Below are 15787 nucleotides of genomic sequence, written 5' to 3'. Positions count from 1 at the left end.
GAGTTCCGAAATGGAATGTCCGATGCGTCTAGCTCCAACTATCATTCCGCGTTCCCCAAAAATTAAAGTTTGTGGCCAGTTTGCTCCTGCGTCAAACTGTAAAACAAATGGTCTCATCTTTTCTCAATTACGCTTCTCTCTCCTTTCATTTCTCAGCCAGTCATGTAACTCTTTTTCCCCATATTTTATTGTGTTTTAACATGTTCCCCTTTCTCTCCCTCTACAATTCTTTCTCTTATGTCTGTTGTTGCTAGCTCATATATTTGAAATTTATATTTATTGTTGTATTTCTCATTAAAGAATTAAACTGTATTATTTCCTGCAGTATAGTAATTTCTAAATGTTGTATTATATATTAAGTGTATTTGATTACCTGCTTATTATAAAATATGCAATGAAAAATATGTGAAACATCTGTTTAGATTTAAGAGAGGATCTGATTACCCTAATTTTACCACGTTAAATAAATGAATAAAACTAACATCTTTCAATAAAGGATCTTGATTTATATATATTCATAGAAAAATTTTAATGAAATTTATTTACATTTACATGAAAACTGTTGTAGAATATTAGAGGTGATGAATGAAATGTGGAACAAGTAGTATACTTATGATACGCTCCGTACTTCATGTATATTAGCCGTCAATTCGGAATTAGGATGTAAAAACACACATTGTAGAAATGGCATCACGTAACACCTCAAGCTGGCGTTAAATTTATTCTTTACTTTGCGACTGGTTTCTGTTAGAGATCATTTTCTAGCACTGAAGTTCGTTAACAGTGGAAGTTACGTATATGTATCAAAAACAGAACACCAAAAAAATATAACATTCATAAGTAATATTTAGTCGTATAGGATTTATTTTTAAATGTTGTGTTAGTTAGATGATGTATCAAAAAAGACGATGTGGAAAACATTATATTTATAAAAATTATGTTTTTAACATTGTGTTTTCTGAAACGTATATGTAACTCTTGCTGTTAACAGAAATTTGTGGTGGAAAATGCTTCCCAACCGAAACTGGTTGCACAACAAAGCATAAATTGAAAGACAGCTTAAGGTGTTACATGATGTCTTTTCTAGAATTTACAAAAGCTGTGGATCAAAATCAACAAAAAACATTTCAAAAACAGCATGTTCCTATATGGACTTCATATAAGATAACAAAGTCTGTCTGTAAGTGCGACGCAGAACGATGTTTCTTCTCGTCCGTCAACCTCTTTACCAATTTTTGGAGAATCGTATTAGGTTTTGTTTCTGAAAGTATATTTTCGCTTCTCAAACGGAATAAGGATCGTTGATAAGCAGACAGCTTTAAATGCTGAGTTAATCTCGGTGTCTCCTAAAAGAAATGCGACACCTGCAATGTTTCCACAGTACGATAAAATAATCAGAACGCACTTGTTTCGAATCCCACAGAATTTTTTATTTGCTGGAATGCATCAACACTACGTTGCCTTGGTGACGACTTACGTTAGTTCGGTCGAGGACGTCCATCACTAAAGATATCTCCTTCAGACGGCGAAGTTTTCTTTTTACAGTAACGCAGACCCGTAAGACAATAAATGCTGGGAGGTTAGTTTGGAAATTTTAAAGATATCAAAACGCTTAGAACAGTACTACAATGTTTTTATTGTTTTACTGATTAATATGAGAGCTGGTAGCTATTACAGTTAGCAACTTTTACTTCAATAACTGACGGTTGCAGTGCTTGCACATTCACACAGGGCACTTCTCTTTCGCGTTTATCGTACTTCTTGACGTCTTGGAAATAGAATTTATCGTACGTTGAACACTCATGACAACTATGATACAGTGTGTACATATGTTTTTAAGCTGTTATACTTTGGCCTGATTTAAGGTGTTGCCCCATCTATCTCTATATTTTGGTTATCTCTTCATATCCACATATCTTCTACATGCAACATTATCGATAACTTTTATTACAGATCATAATCTTTATCTCTCTTTACCACCTTATCTAAAATGGTATACCTGATTACTTCTGCAGTATGGATGACGGCATGTAAGAAAATTAAATTTCAATTTTTAAGATTGTACAGTGTCCACCATTACCGCTTAGGAAAAGTATCAATTCGACTACATCAAGAGTTATATCACTATGTTTCTCTTTTCATGACCCCCAATATGTCTATAAACAAACTTCGTGCTGATAGTAGTTACTTTTCTTTCTATCACACCCGAGTATGTTGGCACGAAAAATGATAGAATGTGTCTCAGCGCGTCCTAATTTTTGTTACATCATTTGCTTGATCCCCTGCGAGAGACACACAGTACAGGCAGTAGAATTGCTGTGCAGTCTACATCGAGCATGTGATCTGTAAATCGACAAGCAGGCATTCGCGAGACATCCATAGCACTATGTAACATTATTCTTGTGCTTGATTTGTGGATGTTATTTTCTAACTTTTTATATCTCAGAAGTGTGAAATGTACCAATTACTCAACTCAGCCTTTGCTTTTACCAATATCCCAGTAATTTTTTAAAATTTTCCTTTGCACGGTATGACTTAAAAGCCAGCACAAATATTAAATTTGACCTATATGAACTAAGAAACGTGGACGCATGTTAATTACAAATTAGTAACTTTTTCGAGATCTACGATTGTTCTATAAATAATTTTCACGAGTCAAGCGACAGATTTAGACTCTCATTATGTTTTTGTTATGCTGTCTTTGATAGCGATTTTCAAAATCCAGTATATCTTGGTGGAACAGTTTACCTTATCCCTACGTTCGTTTCAGACTTATCTAGAAAATTGTCAAGAATGTGAACTCTGGAGGATATCGTCGCCTCTTACGTCAACCTCGCTGTCTCTGCTGCCCAAAAGACAAAGCAGCCAAATATAGTAAAACCACTTTGGAGATCAATCAGAAATCCCGCCATTTAAAAATCTATTGCAGCCTACCCACACCCACAATACTTGATGGGTTCTATCAGGAACGTGACGCTTGCCTAGTCGTGTTTGAGATGAACTGAGTGAGCCAGAGGAAGAGATGGGTATTTATTCCCCTTACGAAGTAAAACAGCTTCGAGGCTTTTTGATGAACTGTCAACGAATAGGCGCCACTCGTTTTGAGTGAAATCTGTTACGATAGCGTCTAACGGACAAGTCACGTTATGGCTGAAGCGTAGGTGATTTTAACGAGGAAAAAATCTAGAAAAAACCTTATGATTGTTTCTCTGTTCTGACACTTGCACAATTTCGTGTAACAAGTTCTATTACTTGCATCTTGATGCCAAACCTCAGAATTTGGCTTGGTGTGACCACGGTCTCTGATCAAGTCATTAAAATCTTCCTGTCTGAGACTGTATAGTTCTCTCTCCTCAGCTAGAAAATCTGAAACTTCTCATTCACTGTGTGAACTCTCTTCTGAGTACAACTTATCTCCTACAATCTGAAAGCATGCCACAGTTTGCTTTGCATGGCTCACACATCTTACGAGCTGGTCGAATGGAGTACTTTTTTGCTCTAGTCTTAATAAAATGACCACATACGTACTGAAATTAAACTTCTGGATACTTGCAGCCTCTTATGCCATCTTTTAAGGATGTAATTAATGCTATCTGAAAACTGGAGCTAAATTCAAGTTCTTAGTTAGTTAGTTACATGCTCCATAGATCATTTGACCGATTATTTTATCGAAATGATGTGGATAGATTCAGTTTACAGGAACTGTATACACGATTTATTTTAGCACTAATGAAAGCGCTATTATTTTTAGTCCTACTCATGCATCTACAGGTTAATTTTTTTTACTGTCTACCAGTTTTTAAGTATAAATTCGTTAGAAGAATAGAATGAGCTGTCCAGGAGAAATTATTTTAAATTAGATTTAAAACTTTCTTCGCCACACGTTAGACGTTTTATGTTATTTGGCAAATAATCAAAAATTTTTGTTGTTGCATATTGAACTCCTTTCTGAGCCACTGCCACTGAAAGATTTAACAACATATCACAAAGGTCATTTTTCCCTCTAGCGTTGTAGCTATGGACACCACAGTTCTTCTCAAATTGTGATGGATTATTTATGACGGATTCCATTAGCGAATATACACTCCTGGAAATTGAAATAAGAACACCGTGAATTCATTGTCCCAGGAAGGGGAAACTTTATTGACACATTCCTGGGGTCAGATACATCACATGATCACACTGACAGAACCACAGGCACATAGACACAGGCAACAGAGCATGCACAATGTCGGCACTAGTACAGTGTATATCCACCTTTCGCAGCAATGCAGGCTGCTATTCTCCCATGGAGACGATCGTAGAGATGCTGGATGTAGTCCTGTGGAACGGTTTGCCATACCATTTCCACCTGGCGCCTCAGTTGGACCAGCGTTCGTGCTGGACGTGCAGACCGCGTGAGACGACGCTTCATCCAGTCCTAAACATGCTCAATGGGGGACAGATCCGGAGATATTGCTGGCCAGGGTAGTTGACTTACACCTTCTAGAGCACGTTGGGTGGCACGGGATACATGCGGACGTGCATTGTCCTGTTGGAACAGCAAGTTCCCTTGCCGGTCTAGGAATGGTAGAACGATGGGTTCGATGACGGTTTGGATGTACCGTGCACTATTCAGTGTCCCCTCGACGATCGCTCCCCACACCATGATGCCGGGTGTTGGCCCTGTGTGCCTCGGTCGTATGCAGTCCTGATTGTGGCGCTCACCTGCACGGCGCCAAACACGCATACGACCATCATTGGCACCAAGGCAGAAGCGACTCTCATCGCTGAAGACGACACGTCTCCATTCGTCCCTCCATTCACGCCTGTCGCGACACCACTGGAGGCGGGCTGCACGATGTTGGGGCGTGAGCGGAAGAAGGCCTAACGGTGTGCGGGACCGTAGCCCAGCTTCATGGAGACGGTTGCGAATGGTCCTCGCCGATACCCCAGGAGCAACAGTGTCCCTAATTTGCTGGGAAGTGGCGGTGCGGTCCCCTACGGCACTGCGTAGGATCCTACGGTCTTGGCGTGCATCCGTGCGTCGCTGCGGTCCGGTCCCAGGTCGACGGGCACGTGCACCTTCCGCCGACCACTGGCGACAACATCGATGTTCTGTGGAGTCCTCACGCCCCACGTGTTGAGCAATTCGGCGGTACGTCCACCCGGCCTCCCGCATGCCCACTATACGCCCTCGCTCAAAGTCCGTCAACTGCACATACGGTTCACGTCCACGCTGTCGCGGCATGCTACCAGTGTTAAAGACTGCGATGGAGCTCCGTATGCCACGGCAAACTGGCTGACACTGACGGCGGCGGTGCACAAATGCTGCGCAGCTAGCGCCATTCGACGGCCAACACAGCTGTTCCTGGTGTGTCCGCTGTGCCGTGCGTGTGATCATTGCTTGTACAGCCCTCTCGCAGTGTCCGGAGCAAGTATGGTGGGTCTGACACACCGGTGTCAATGTGTTCTTTTTTCCATTTCCAGGACTGTATGTATCGTGCTGGTGCAGTTAAAATGTCTAGCTCCTTGAACAGGCACCTACATGATGTCCGTGAGTGAATACCACATATTATTCTTACTACTTGCTTTCGTGCCGGCCAGAGTGGTCGAGCGGTTCTAGGCGCTACAGTCTGGAACCGCGCGACTGCTACGGTCGCAGGTTCGAATCCTGCCTCGGGCATGGATGTGTGTGATGTCCTTAGGTTAGTTAGGTTTAAGTAGTTCTAAGTTCTAGGGGACTGATGACCTCAGCAGTTAAGTCCCATAGTGCTCAGAGCTATTTGAACCATTTGAACTTGCTTTCGTGCAATCAATACATTATTTATAAGTAGTGAGTTACCCCAGAAAATTATTTTGTAAGGCATTATTGAGTTGAAAGTTGAGAAACAAGACAAAAGGTTCGTACGTTTGTTTTGTTGATTGGCAATTAAGCGAAGACCAAAAGCAGTTGAACTTTTTGATAATCTCAGTAACACACTTCTTCCAGCCCAAGTTTTCATCAGTACGCACTCCCAAAAATTTGGAGCAATCTACCTTACTTACGGATTCTTGGTCATATGCTACATCAGTTGTTGGTATGACTCTATTTGCTGTCCAGAACTGAACGCGGTGTGTTTTTTTCATAAATTTAGGAGGAGTCAACTTTCAGAGGACCACTTAATAATTCATTGGAAAATACAACTGACTAACTCTTTTGTTGCATTCTCTCTAACGGGATTTATTATAACACTAGTATATCAAGATTTTAAACATGGCTACAACTACCGAATGTCTGCAATTAGTGCATGTGACGTCACATTACACGACAGAATTATCAGAAATATATTTAGTTCAGTCATCAGTATTCTGACTGGTTTGAGGCAACCCCTTCACGAATTCCTCGCCAGTGCAAACCTTTTAGTCTCACAGCAGTACTTGCAACCAACGTCCGCAATTATTTTCTGGATGTATTCCAATCTCTGTCTTCCTCTACAATTTTTACGCTCTACGACTTCCTCTAGTACCATGGAAGTTATTATCTGATGTTTCAAAAAACGCCCAATCATCCTGTCCCCCTCTTCTTGTCAGTGTGTTACATATATTCCTTTCCTCACCGATTTCTTAACTTACCAGTCCAACTAATTTTCAATGTTCTTCTCTAGCACCACATCTCCAATGCTCCGATTCACTTCTGTTCCCGTTTTCCCACAGTCCGTACATTACTACCATACAGTGCTGTGCTCCAAACGTTCATTCTCAGAAATTTCTTCCTCAAATTAAGGCCTATGTTTGGTGCTAGTAGACTTTTCTTGACCAGGAATCTCCCCTTTGCCAGTGCTATTCTTTTTTTTTATGTCCTCCTTACTCCATCCGTCAGGGGTTATTTTACTGCCTAGGTAGCAGAATTGTTTAACTTCGTCAACGTTTGATGCACAATTCTTGTGTCAAGTTTCTCGCTGTTCTCAATTGTGCTACTTCTCATTACTTTCGTCCTTTTGTTTTAAAGAAGACACCACCATTTAACTGTATCGTTGGGGTCGTAATTAAATAAACAACAATACAGTCGAATACGGTTTGTTCATTTAAAAATTATTGTACGACTGTTGCTCAGCAACATCAAAAACTGTTTACTTTCGTCTTTTTTCCACTCATTCCATATTCTGCACTCATCAGATTGCTCATTTCTTTCAACACATCCTGTAATTCATCATCATTTTCACTGAGGTGGCAATGTCATCAGCGAATCTTATCACTCATATCCTTTCACTTTGAATTTTAATCTCGCTCTTGAACCGTTATTTATTTCCGTCATTGCTTTTCGATGTACAGATTGAGCAGTATGGGCGAAAGACTACATCTCTGTCTTACACCCTTTTTAATACGAACAGCTCGTTATTGATCTTCCCATTCTTAGTTTTCACTGTTGGTTCTCGTAAACACTGTATACCGCATCTCTCTCCCTGTAGCCTACTGCCATTTTCTCAGAATTCTGCACATCTTGCACTATTCTACACTGTCGAACGCTTTTTGCAGGTCGACAAATCCTATGAAAATGTTTTGATTGTTCTTCAGTCTAGCATCCATTATCAACCCCAACATTAGAATCGCCTCTGTGGCAGCTTTACTTTTCCTAAAAAAAAATGATCGTCATCTAACAGATACTCAATTTTCTTTCCCATTCTTATGCATATTATTCTTGTTACCAGTTTGGATGCATGACCTGTTAAGCTGATCGTGCAATAATTCTCGCGCTTGTAGGCTCTTGCGGTCTTCGGAATTATGTAGATGGTGTTTTTCTGAAAGTGTGATGGTATATCGCCAGTGTCATACATTTTGTACACTAACATGAATAATCGTTTTGTTGCCATTTCCCACAATGAATTTAAAAGTTTTGATGGTATGTTATCTATCCCTTCCACCTTATTTGATCTTAAGCCTTCCAAAGCTCTTTTAAATTCTGATTCTAATATTGGATCCCCTACATCTTCCCTGTCAACTCCTGTTTCTTCTTCTGTCACATCAGACAAGTGCTCCCCCATCCCTCAATGTACTCTTTCCACCTATCGGCATTCTCTTCTGCACTTAGCAGTAAATTCCCATTGCACTGTTAATGGTACCCCCCCCCCTTGCTTTTAATTTCACCGAATGTTGTTTTGGCTTTTCTATATGCTGAGTCAGTCCTTCGGACAATCATTTCTTTTTCGATTGTTTCACATTTTTCATGCAGCGATTTCGCCTTCGCGTCTCTGCATTTCCTATTTATTTCGTTTCTAAGTCACTTATGCACTGATAAGCCAAAAAATTATGAGTACTGTCCACCTCGACGTTTGATGCAACCTGGTAGCGTTGCGGGCATGTGACGTGGCAACAGTCCATTGAGATAAGCGACGTTGACAGGGGGCAGATTATTATTACGCAGAGCCGGTGAACGAGTATCTTGAAAACGGAAAAGCTGGTCGAATGTTCAAGTACTACTGTTGTGAACATTTACGGAAAGAGGTAGGACAGTGGAACTACTACTTGGCGCAAAATAGTTGGACGTCCACTACTCTCCACAGAGCATGGGGTTTGGAGGCTTGTCTGCTCTGTAAAGTCGGACTGACGGTGATCTGTGGCATATCTGCCGAAAGAGCACAATGCTTGTGCAAGCACAGGTGTTTCGGAGAAACCGTTCGTCGTACATTGTTGACCATAACTGTGTGTTCACATGTTGACTCAACGACATCGGCAATTACGATTGCAGTGGGCACTGGACCATCGAGATTCAACCGCTGATCGATGGACACGGGTCAGCTCTTCGGGCGAATCACATTTTTGCTACACTAGGTCCCTGGTTGTCTCCAGAAACGCCATCATCGAGGTGAACGGCGGCTCGAAAAGTGCAGCGCACCACGGACGCACAACGGCGAGAGCAGTATTATGCTGTGGGAGACATTGTCCTGCGCTTGCATGGGACCTGTGTTGATAATCGACGATACGCTAACAGCTGCGAACTACCTGCATTCCTTCACGCTTGGTGTCTTCCCCGACGGCAATGTCATCTTTCAGCAGTGTTAAGTGTCCGTGTCTCGGAGCCGGAAACATACTACAGTAGTTTGAGGAGCATTATAGTAAACTCTCTTTGATTTCTCGGTGACCAAATTCGCCTTATTTAAGTCCTATGGAACCCATCTGGACCGCTATCGGGCACCATCACAGCGTACGCAAATCAGTGGCCCGATATTTACACGAATTACGTGATCTTTGCTCAGACATCTAATGCAAAATACCTCCACAAACCTACCACCAAACTGTCGGATAGCTGACACTCAGAATCAGTGATGTATTTCGTTCCAAAGACGGACAATCAAGTTATGAAGCAGGTGGTCTTAATGTTTTGGTTCACCAGTTGTTATCTGTATTCCTGAATTTCCCTACACATTTTAGTACATTATTTTTTCGTCGATCGCCTGAAGCATTTCTTCTGTTATTCATGGTTTATTCGCAGTTACCTCCCTTGCACCAACGTTTTTTCTTTCCAGCTTTTGTGATTGAACTTTTTAGAGATGTCCATTCCTCTTCAACTGAACTGCCTACTGAGATGTTCATTACCGCGGTATCTACAGCCTTAGAGAACTTCAAGCGTATCTCTTTATTCCTTGGTACTTTCGTATCCCACTTTTTTGTACATTGTTTCTTCCTGACTAGGGGTCTTGAACGTCAGGCTACTCTTCATCATTACTAAATTGTGATCTGAGTTATATCTGCCCATTGGTGTGTCTTACAATCCAATATCTGATTTCGAAATCTCTGCCTGACAATCTAACTGAAATCTTCCCGTACCTCACGGCCTTTTCCAAGTATACCTCCTTGTTATTCTTCAACAGAGAATTCGCTATTACTAGCTGAAATTTGTTGCAGAAATCAACGGGTCTTCCTCCTCTCTCGTCCCTGCTACCAAACCCATACTCTCCCGTAACCCTTTCTACGATTCCTTCCCCTACAACCGCATTCCCATTCCCTATGACTATTAGATTTTCAACTCCTTTTACGTATTGAATTACCCATTCAGTATCCTCATACACTCTCTACGTCTTCACCCTCTGCTTGCGATGTCGATGTGAATTATTGTTTGCCGGCCGGGGTGGCCGAGCGGTTCTAGGCGCTACAGTCTGGAACCGCGCGACCGCTACGGTCGCAGGTTCGAATCCCGCCTCTGGCATGGGTGTGTATGATGTCCTTAGGTTAGTTAGGTTTAAGTAGTTATAAGTTCTAGGGGACTGATAACCAGCAGTAACCTCTGCTGCTGTTGATTTTATCCTATACTCATCTGACCAGAAATCTTTGTCTTCTTTCTGTTTCATTTCTTTTACCACCACTATATCTAGATTGAACCTTAGCATTTCCCTTTCCAGATTTTCTGGCTTCCCTACGAAATTCAAGCTCCTTACAGTCCATACCCCACTCGTAGAACTTTATCTTTTCGTTGCTTAGTCAATCTTTTTCTCATGGTCACTTTCCCCTTGACAGTTCCCTCCGGGAGATCCGAATGGGGGCTAGTCCGGAATCTTGTGCCATTGGAGGAATGATGATGACACTTTTTCAGTGACAGGCGACATGTCCTGTGGATACGCATTGTGTGACTTTAATGCGGGGGTTTCCATTGCCTTTTGCATCGTCATACCGTTGACCATTGCTGATTCTGCCGCCTTTCAGGGGCAGTTTCCCACCCCTATGGGCAAGAGAATGTCCTGAACCTCTGTCTACTCCTCCGCCCTCTTTGGCAAGGCCGTTGGCAGAACGAGGGTGACATCTTATGTCGAAAGTTTTCGGCCGCCATTTCTGATGATTTTTTATTCAAAAAGTAAACCGTGACGGGTTTAGAATTCGTGGGCGAGGACGTTTTGATTACTAGTCAAAGACACTACCCCTAGCCTAGGGGTCACAAACACAGTGAAAAGTGGAAAAAATAGAAAATTGTTAAATGTCAGTATTCTGGCAATGAAAGCAAAGTTTATGTGGAATAATGGATATTTTCCGTAGTCTTTAGAGGTAGGCAGTTAGGAAATAATCGTTAAAGCATAAACGCAGGAAAAAAGTTAAAATTTGTTGCGTGGCGTATAGTCATTTCACCAATGATTCACAATGAAATTCCCTGTGCATCTCTGTTGCAGTTCAGTGCGGTCTATACCTTTCTGTTCCAATGCTAGAAACATAACTGTGATAACTTCCGAAAGACAAAAGGAAGGTTATTGTGTAACAACCCGTCGAGCATGGTGTCATTGGAGGAGTGATACGGGAGGAAATCTCGAGTCCTTTTCTAAAGAAACCACACAATTTTCCACGAGCGATTAACGGAAAACACGGAAAACCCTGATCTGGATGACTGGTATGCGTCTTAACCTCTGCAACACCTCACTCGGTGAATTGCTTCGATATCTTCCTTCAGGTGGACGTGAAAATCACGTCAAACAACGGAGAAATACTCCACAATACATTGTACTTCAGTATTTTCCCAGGATTATCGCAAGAAATGTATGTCCGCTTCGGTAGCTCACTGGTCAGTATGTCTGGCTGCTATATGGAGGACCCAGGCTCGATTCATTCCCAGTACTGCTAGAGATTTTTCCTGGTGGAAAGACTGGAACGGGGTTCGGTCTGTCTCGTGAGACCAGCTGAGGAGCAAATTGATTGAGAACTAGTTGTGGAAACGACTGAGAGAGCGGTTTTCTGATCCCATGCCTCTGAAACCAAATGACGCCATTGGCAGAGGAGGACACGGTAGTCGGTCGGTTCTGATTGGCTCGTCTGGGCCAGATTGCGTAGCTTTGTAGGGGCTGGAGGAGAATATGAGAACACATAGGTTGAAGTTTGCAGTAGGAGTTTGATGTACAGTGAGATGTGAATTGAAATAGCACTCCCCTCGAATGGAAACGACTTGGCACCATAAATATTTTAGTCACTGTCATGAAGGGAGACGTATTTTCACAACATATATTCTTCCAAACAGATGCTAGATTGCAATGGTTGAAGGATTTGCCTGTGGAGAGTAGCAAGTTGGGACGTTGTGATGGCTGGTGACGTTGTTCTAATGGCTCAAATGGAAGACCACTAAAAGGGGTTAATTTTTTGTTCTATGAGGGCATGCTGAAAAGCGATGCCTCCAAATTTCTTAACTCTTAAAGGTTATTAAATAAAACAAATGTTAACATTCTAGATCTTTATTCTTCCTGTCAACATATTCATTTCTCAACATAGTCACCCTGGCGACGAACACATTTCCCGCAGCGCGAGAGAAGTTTCTTGATACCGTCACTATAGAAAGTTACCCTTTGTTGACAGCCACAACCTCGCCTCCGCTTGCACCGCTTCATCGCTATCGAAATGAAATCCTTGAAGGCGTTTCCTATGTATTGGAAACAGATGAAAATCCGATGGGGCCAAGGCGGGGCTGTATGGAGGGTGATCGATGACGGTGAACCCAAGGCGTCGGATTTTTGCAGATGTCCCAACGCTCATGTGCGATCCGGCATTGTCATGCTGAAAGAGAGGGTGTTAATGCGTAGACAAACTCTTCGAATTCGATCGACATAGTTACGTTACACACCGCCATGTTACGCTCTGAAATTCGGAGCCCTCGAGCGGTGGAGACTGTAGATATGTAGACGTGAAGGACAAAGATAAAGAATATTGATAAAGCATGTTGTATTTTAAAAACTCTTAAGATTTTTCACATTAAAAATTCGGAGGCTCTGCTTTTCAGGATGCCCTTGTACTAACCAATGTTCGCCACAAATATTGATGTATTCGGTCAGAAAAACCATAGCAGCTGAACTGTCTAGGACGCAGACGGACGGCGGCCACCCTGGAAGATGTCCAGGATCTGGTGAGTCCCAACGCAGCCATGCTGCGACTGTTGGGACTGTGGCCCTCACCGGTGTCTCACGGCGAGGGTATCGGCGATGCCCTGGCTCTGGTGCGCGGCTGGCTCTGCTGCGCCATGGTGGGCTTCGCGTCGGTCACCATCGGGGCCAAGCTGTGCATGGACACTCCGGAGGAGCTGACCGCGCTCACCGACTGCGGCTACAGTCTGTTACGGCTGTCTGCCATTACAGTGAAGGTAAAAAACTTTCTAACAGGCTGGTGGAAATTGAAAAACGAGTACCCTCCAGCATGATCTCACATGAGTAAATTGTCATTCACGGATTACATGAGTTGAACACTTTATATGTTCATAGGATCATATATATACATATATGTAAACAAATTGTTTTGAGCAATAATTTCACTAAATTGTACGCTACCCTCTATAAGTTTGGAAACACGACGCTGCGTATTACAACGGAGCAAGATAAGAGTCATCTATGTGAGTTATTGGTTACAATACAGAACAGTATGCTCAAAAAACGACTAATAATGAAATTTACAGCATTGTACAGATAATTGTTGTACGTATACACACATATTGTTCAGTTTTCTACAATCTGATTTTACCTGTCCAAGCGGTTCCAATAAACACGCCAGATGGCGCCGGTAGACGGCATGACTGTGTAGTGGTTACGTTGTTTACAGTTTGTTCAGTTGTACTTCCGTTTGTATGAAGGTAGAACACGGGGTGAAAGAAAGTAGTAAATTCAGAGAAAGTAACTGAAAATGGCCTCAAAGTGCTCTCTTTATGATTCACTGGTAAAGATAACCCCTTTGCACCAAAAAGGCAACAGTGTCCGACAAATATCAAAGAAACTAAAGAGTGCCACCAGCGGAGTTGTCAATACCATACACCGGTATCGAGATACAGGTTAATATGACGATCAGCCTCGCTCAGGAGCAACTAGGAAAATATCAGAACGCCAGGAAAAGTATTTGTTAGAGGCCTGTAAACGGAATAGGTTCAAAACTACCTGTGAATTGACTGCTGAACTAAACACAACTAGGGGTACGCCAGCGAGTGAGTCAACAGTGAGACAGTATCTAACAGAAAACAACCTCCAGGATTATACAACTGCAAGGAAACTATTTTTGCACTCTGTTAACAAGAATAAAAGGCTTCATTGGACTACCACGCACCAACTTTGGACAACATGGGATTGGAAAAGAATCTTATTCACCGAAGAATCCAAGATCGAAACACTTAGACGTAAATGCCGTCAATTCGTACGCCGTTTACGCCATGAACACTTGAATACTCAGTAAGCAAATCCAGCTGTGAAGCGTGGAAGGTGTAGTGTCCTGCAGTCGGCAGGAAAGAACTAATAGTCAATTTGAACACACTTTATTATAATTGAAGAAAACGCTTTCTTGGCGTACACTAAGTGTTAAACGCAAGAAGAAACAGAAAAAAAAACCTCACAACTCTTGTGGTGGCAAATCAGATACGGAAACAAGACAATGGAAGAAAATACTGACCAAAATTTACACTACAAAATACAACGTGCTATTACAATGCTATGGCAAGTAAATACGTTAGTGATTGGTAAACACTGCCGGTCTGACGGTCTAGGTGTGATGATAAAGCCAGGTCGGCGGAGTGCTACGTGAGTCATATGAGTTCCAGTTGCTGGAACACTGTCACGCGTTGTCTGGCGAAGTAGTTCCATGTTTATTTGGAAAGTCTGTTATTGTTTCTGTCCACTGGTGATGTTTCTCTCATTGCTCCTGAAAGAGGGTCGGCAACCCATCTTGTGTGTCGGTTGTGTGGGCCCTCTACAATAAGGGGCCACTACATTTCCCACCCCATGCACAGCACCACAACCGTCCATAGGAGTAGGGGCGTCCTGGTCGACGCCCATGAGTTTGTGGCCGGCAGGGGCGGGAGGTGGCGATGCAACAGGGGCAGATGGCGGCAGAGACAGCGCCTGATACGGTGGCAGAAGCGGAGGTTCCGCCACAGGGCTGCCGGCGACAGGCACTGGCAGTTCCCCAGGGGCGTCGTGGTCCACCAGTTAGGGGCGGAGCTGGTTGAGGTGCCGATGGGTGGTGGAACCATCGGGTCACTGGAGAGACGCAATCGCCTAGCCACAGAGCTTGGTGATGACCACGGTGCCCAGCGCACCCATGGATGAGAGAATGTCCATGCCCGGACCTCCTGCTCAATGCCAAAGGAGTGCACCGGTGTGCAGGTGAGAAGCCTTGGCAACCAGAACAGATAATGGAGAGCAGAAAGGTCGACTGTGATGTATCTCTGTTGGACTTTGACCAGTATGGGGGCAGCATGGTATCTAGCAAAAAATGAAGCACAGCCACCTCCAGTGGGTGATGCCTCAGTAGCTTATCGAGCTATGTTTTGAACATCCGCATAAAACATTGTGCCTGGCCATTTGATGCAGGCTGAAATGGGCTGGCATGGATGAAAGAAATTCCATTGCCAGTACAGAATTGCTTAAATTTGGGCGAAGTAAACTGTCAACCATTATCCACAACAATCGTTTTGGGGAGGCCCTCGACAGCAAAGAGGCGCCGGAGAATTTTTATAGTCTCTGCAGAAATGGTACTCATCTTGCGGGACACGTAAGGGTATCTCGATCCAGGGTCGATCAGTATGAGCCACTGGCAACCATGAAATGGCCCCGCAAAAACAAAATGGAGGTGTTCCAACAGAGCAGCTGCGTCTGGCCACGAAAAATACTGATAGGTGGATGTTGCCTGATGTATTTGGCACATCGTGCAGGCTGACACGAGGGAGGTAATGTCTTTATCCAAACAGCGCCAATAAAGGTGTTAGCGAGCCAGCTGTTTGGTGAGGACGATGCCCCAATGACCTGTGTGGAGGAGGTTGAGGACATGGCGGCGCAACACATACGGTATGACCACCTAGGAAATATCAGAATCATTATGCTAATTGATG

At 43.1% G+C, this 15787-nt stretch overlaps 1 protein-coding gene across 1 annotated transcript in view; it reads left to right on the top strand.

Annotated features, from left to right (window-relative positions):
• Positions 1–12847: 12847 nt before the first annotated feature.
• LOC126199104 (uncharacterized) overlaps positions 12848–15787 on the top strand; it is a 47369-nt gene continuing 44429 nt past the window's right edge. The window contains exon 1 of the mRNA XM_049935895.1: positions 12848–13063. Coding sequence (XP_049791852.1) covers positions 12848–13063 — 216 coding nt within the window. The remainder of the gene's footprint in view (positions 13064–15787) is intronic.

This window comes from Schistocerca nitens, chromosome 1 (assembly GCF_023898315.1).
Source record: "Schistocerca nitens isolate TAMUIC-IGC-003100 chromosome 1, iqSchNite1.1, whole genome shotgun sequence".
Taxonomy (NCBI): Eukaryota; Metazoa; Arthropoda; class Insecta; order Orthoptera; family Acrididae; genus Schistocerca; species Schistocerca nitens.
The sequence above is the reverse complement of the archived record's forward strand: the minus strand, read 5'-3'. Positions and strand labels throughout refer to the sequence as shown.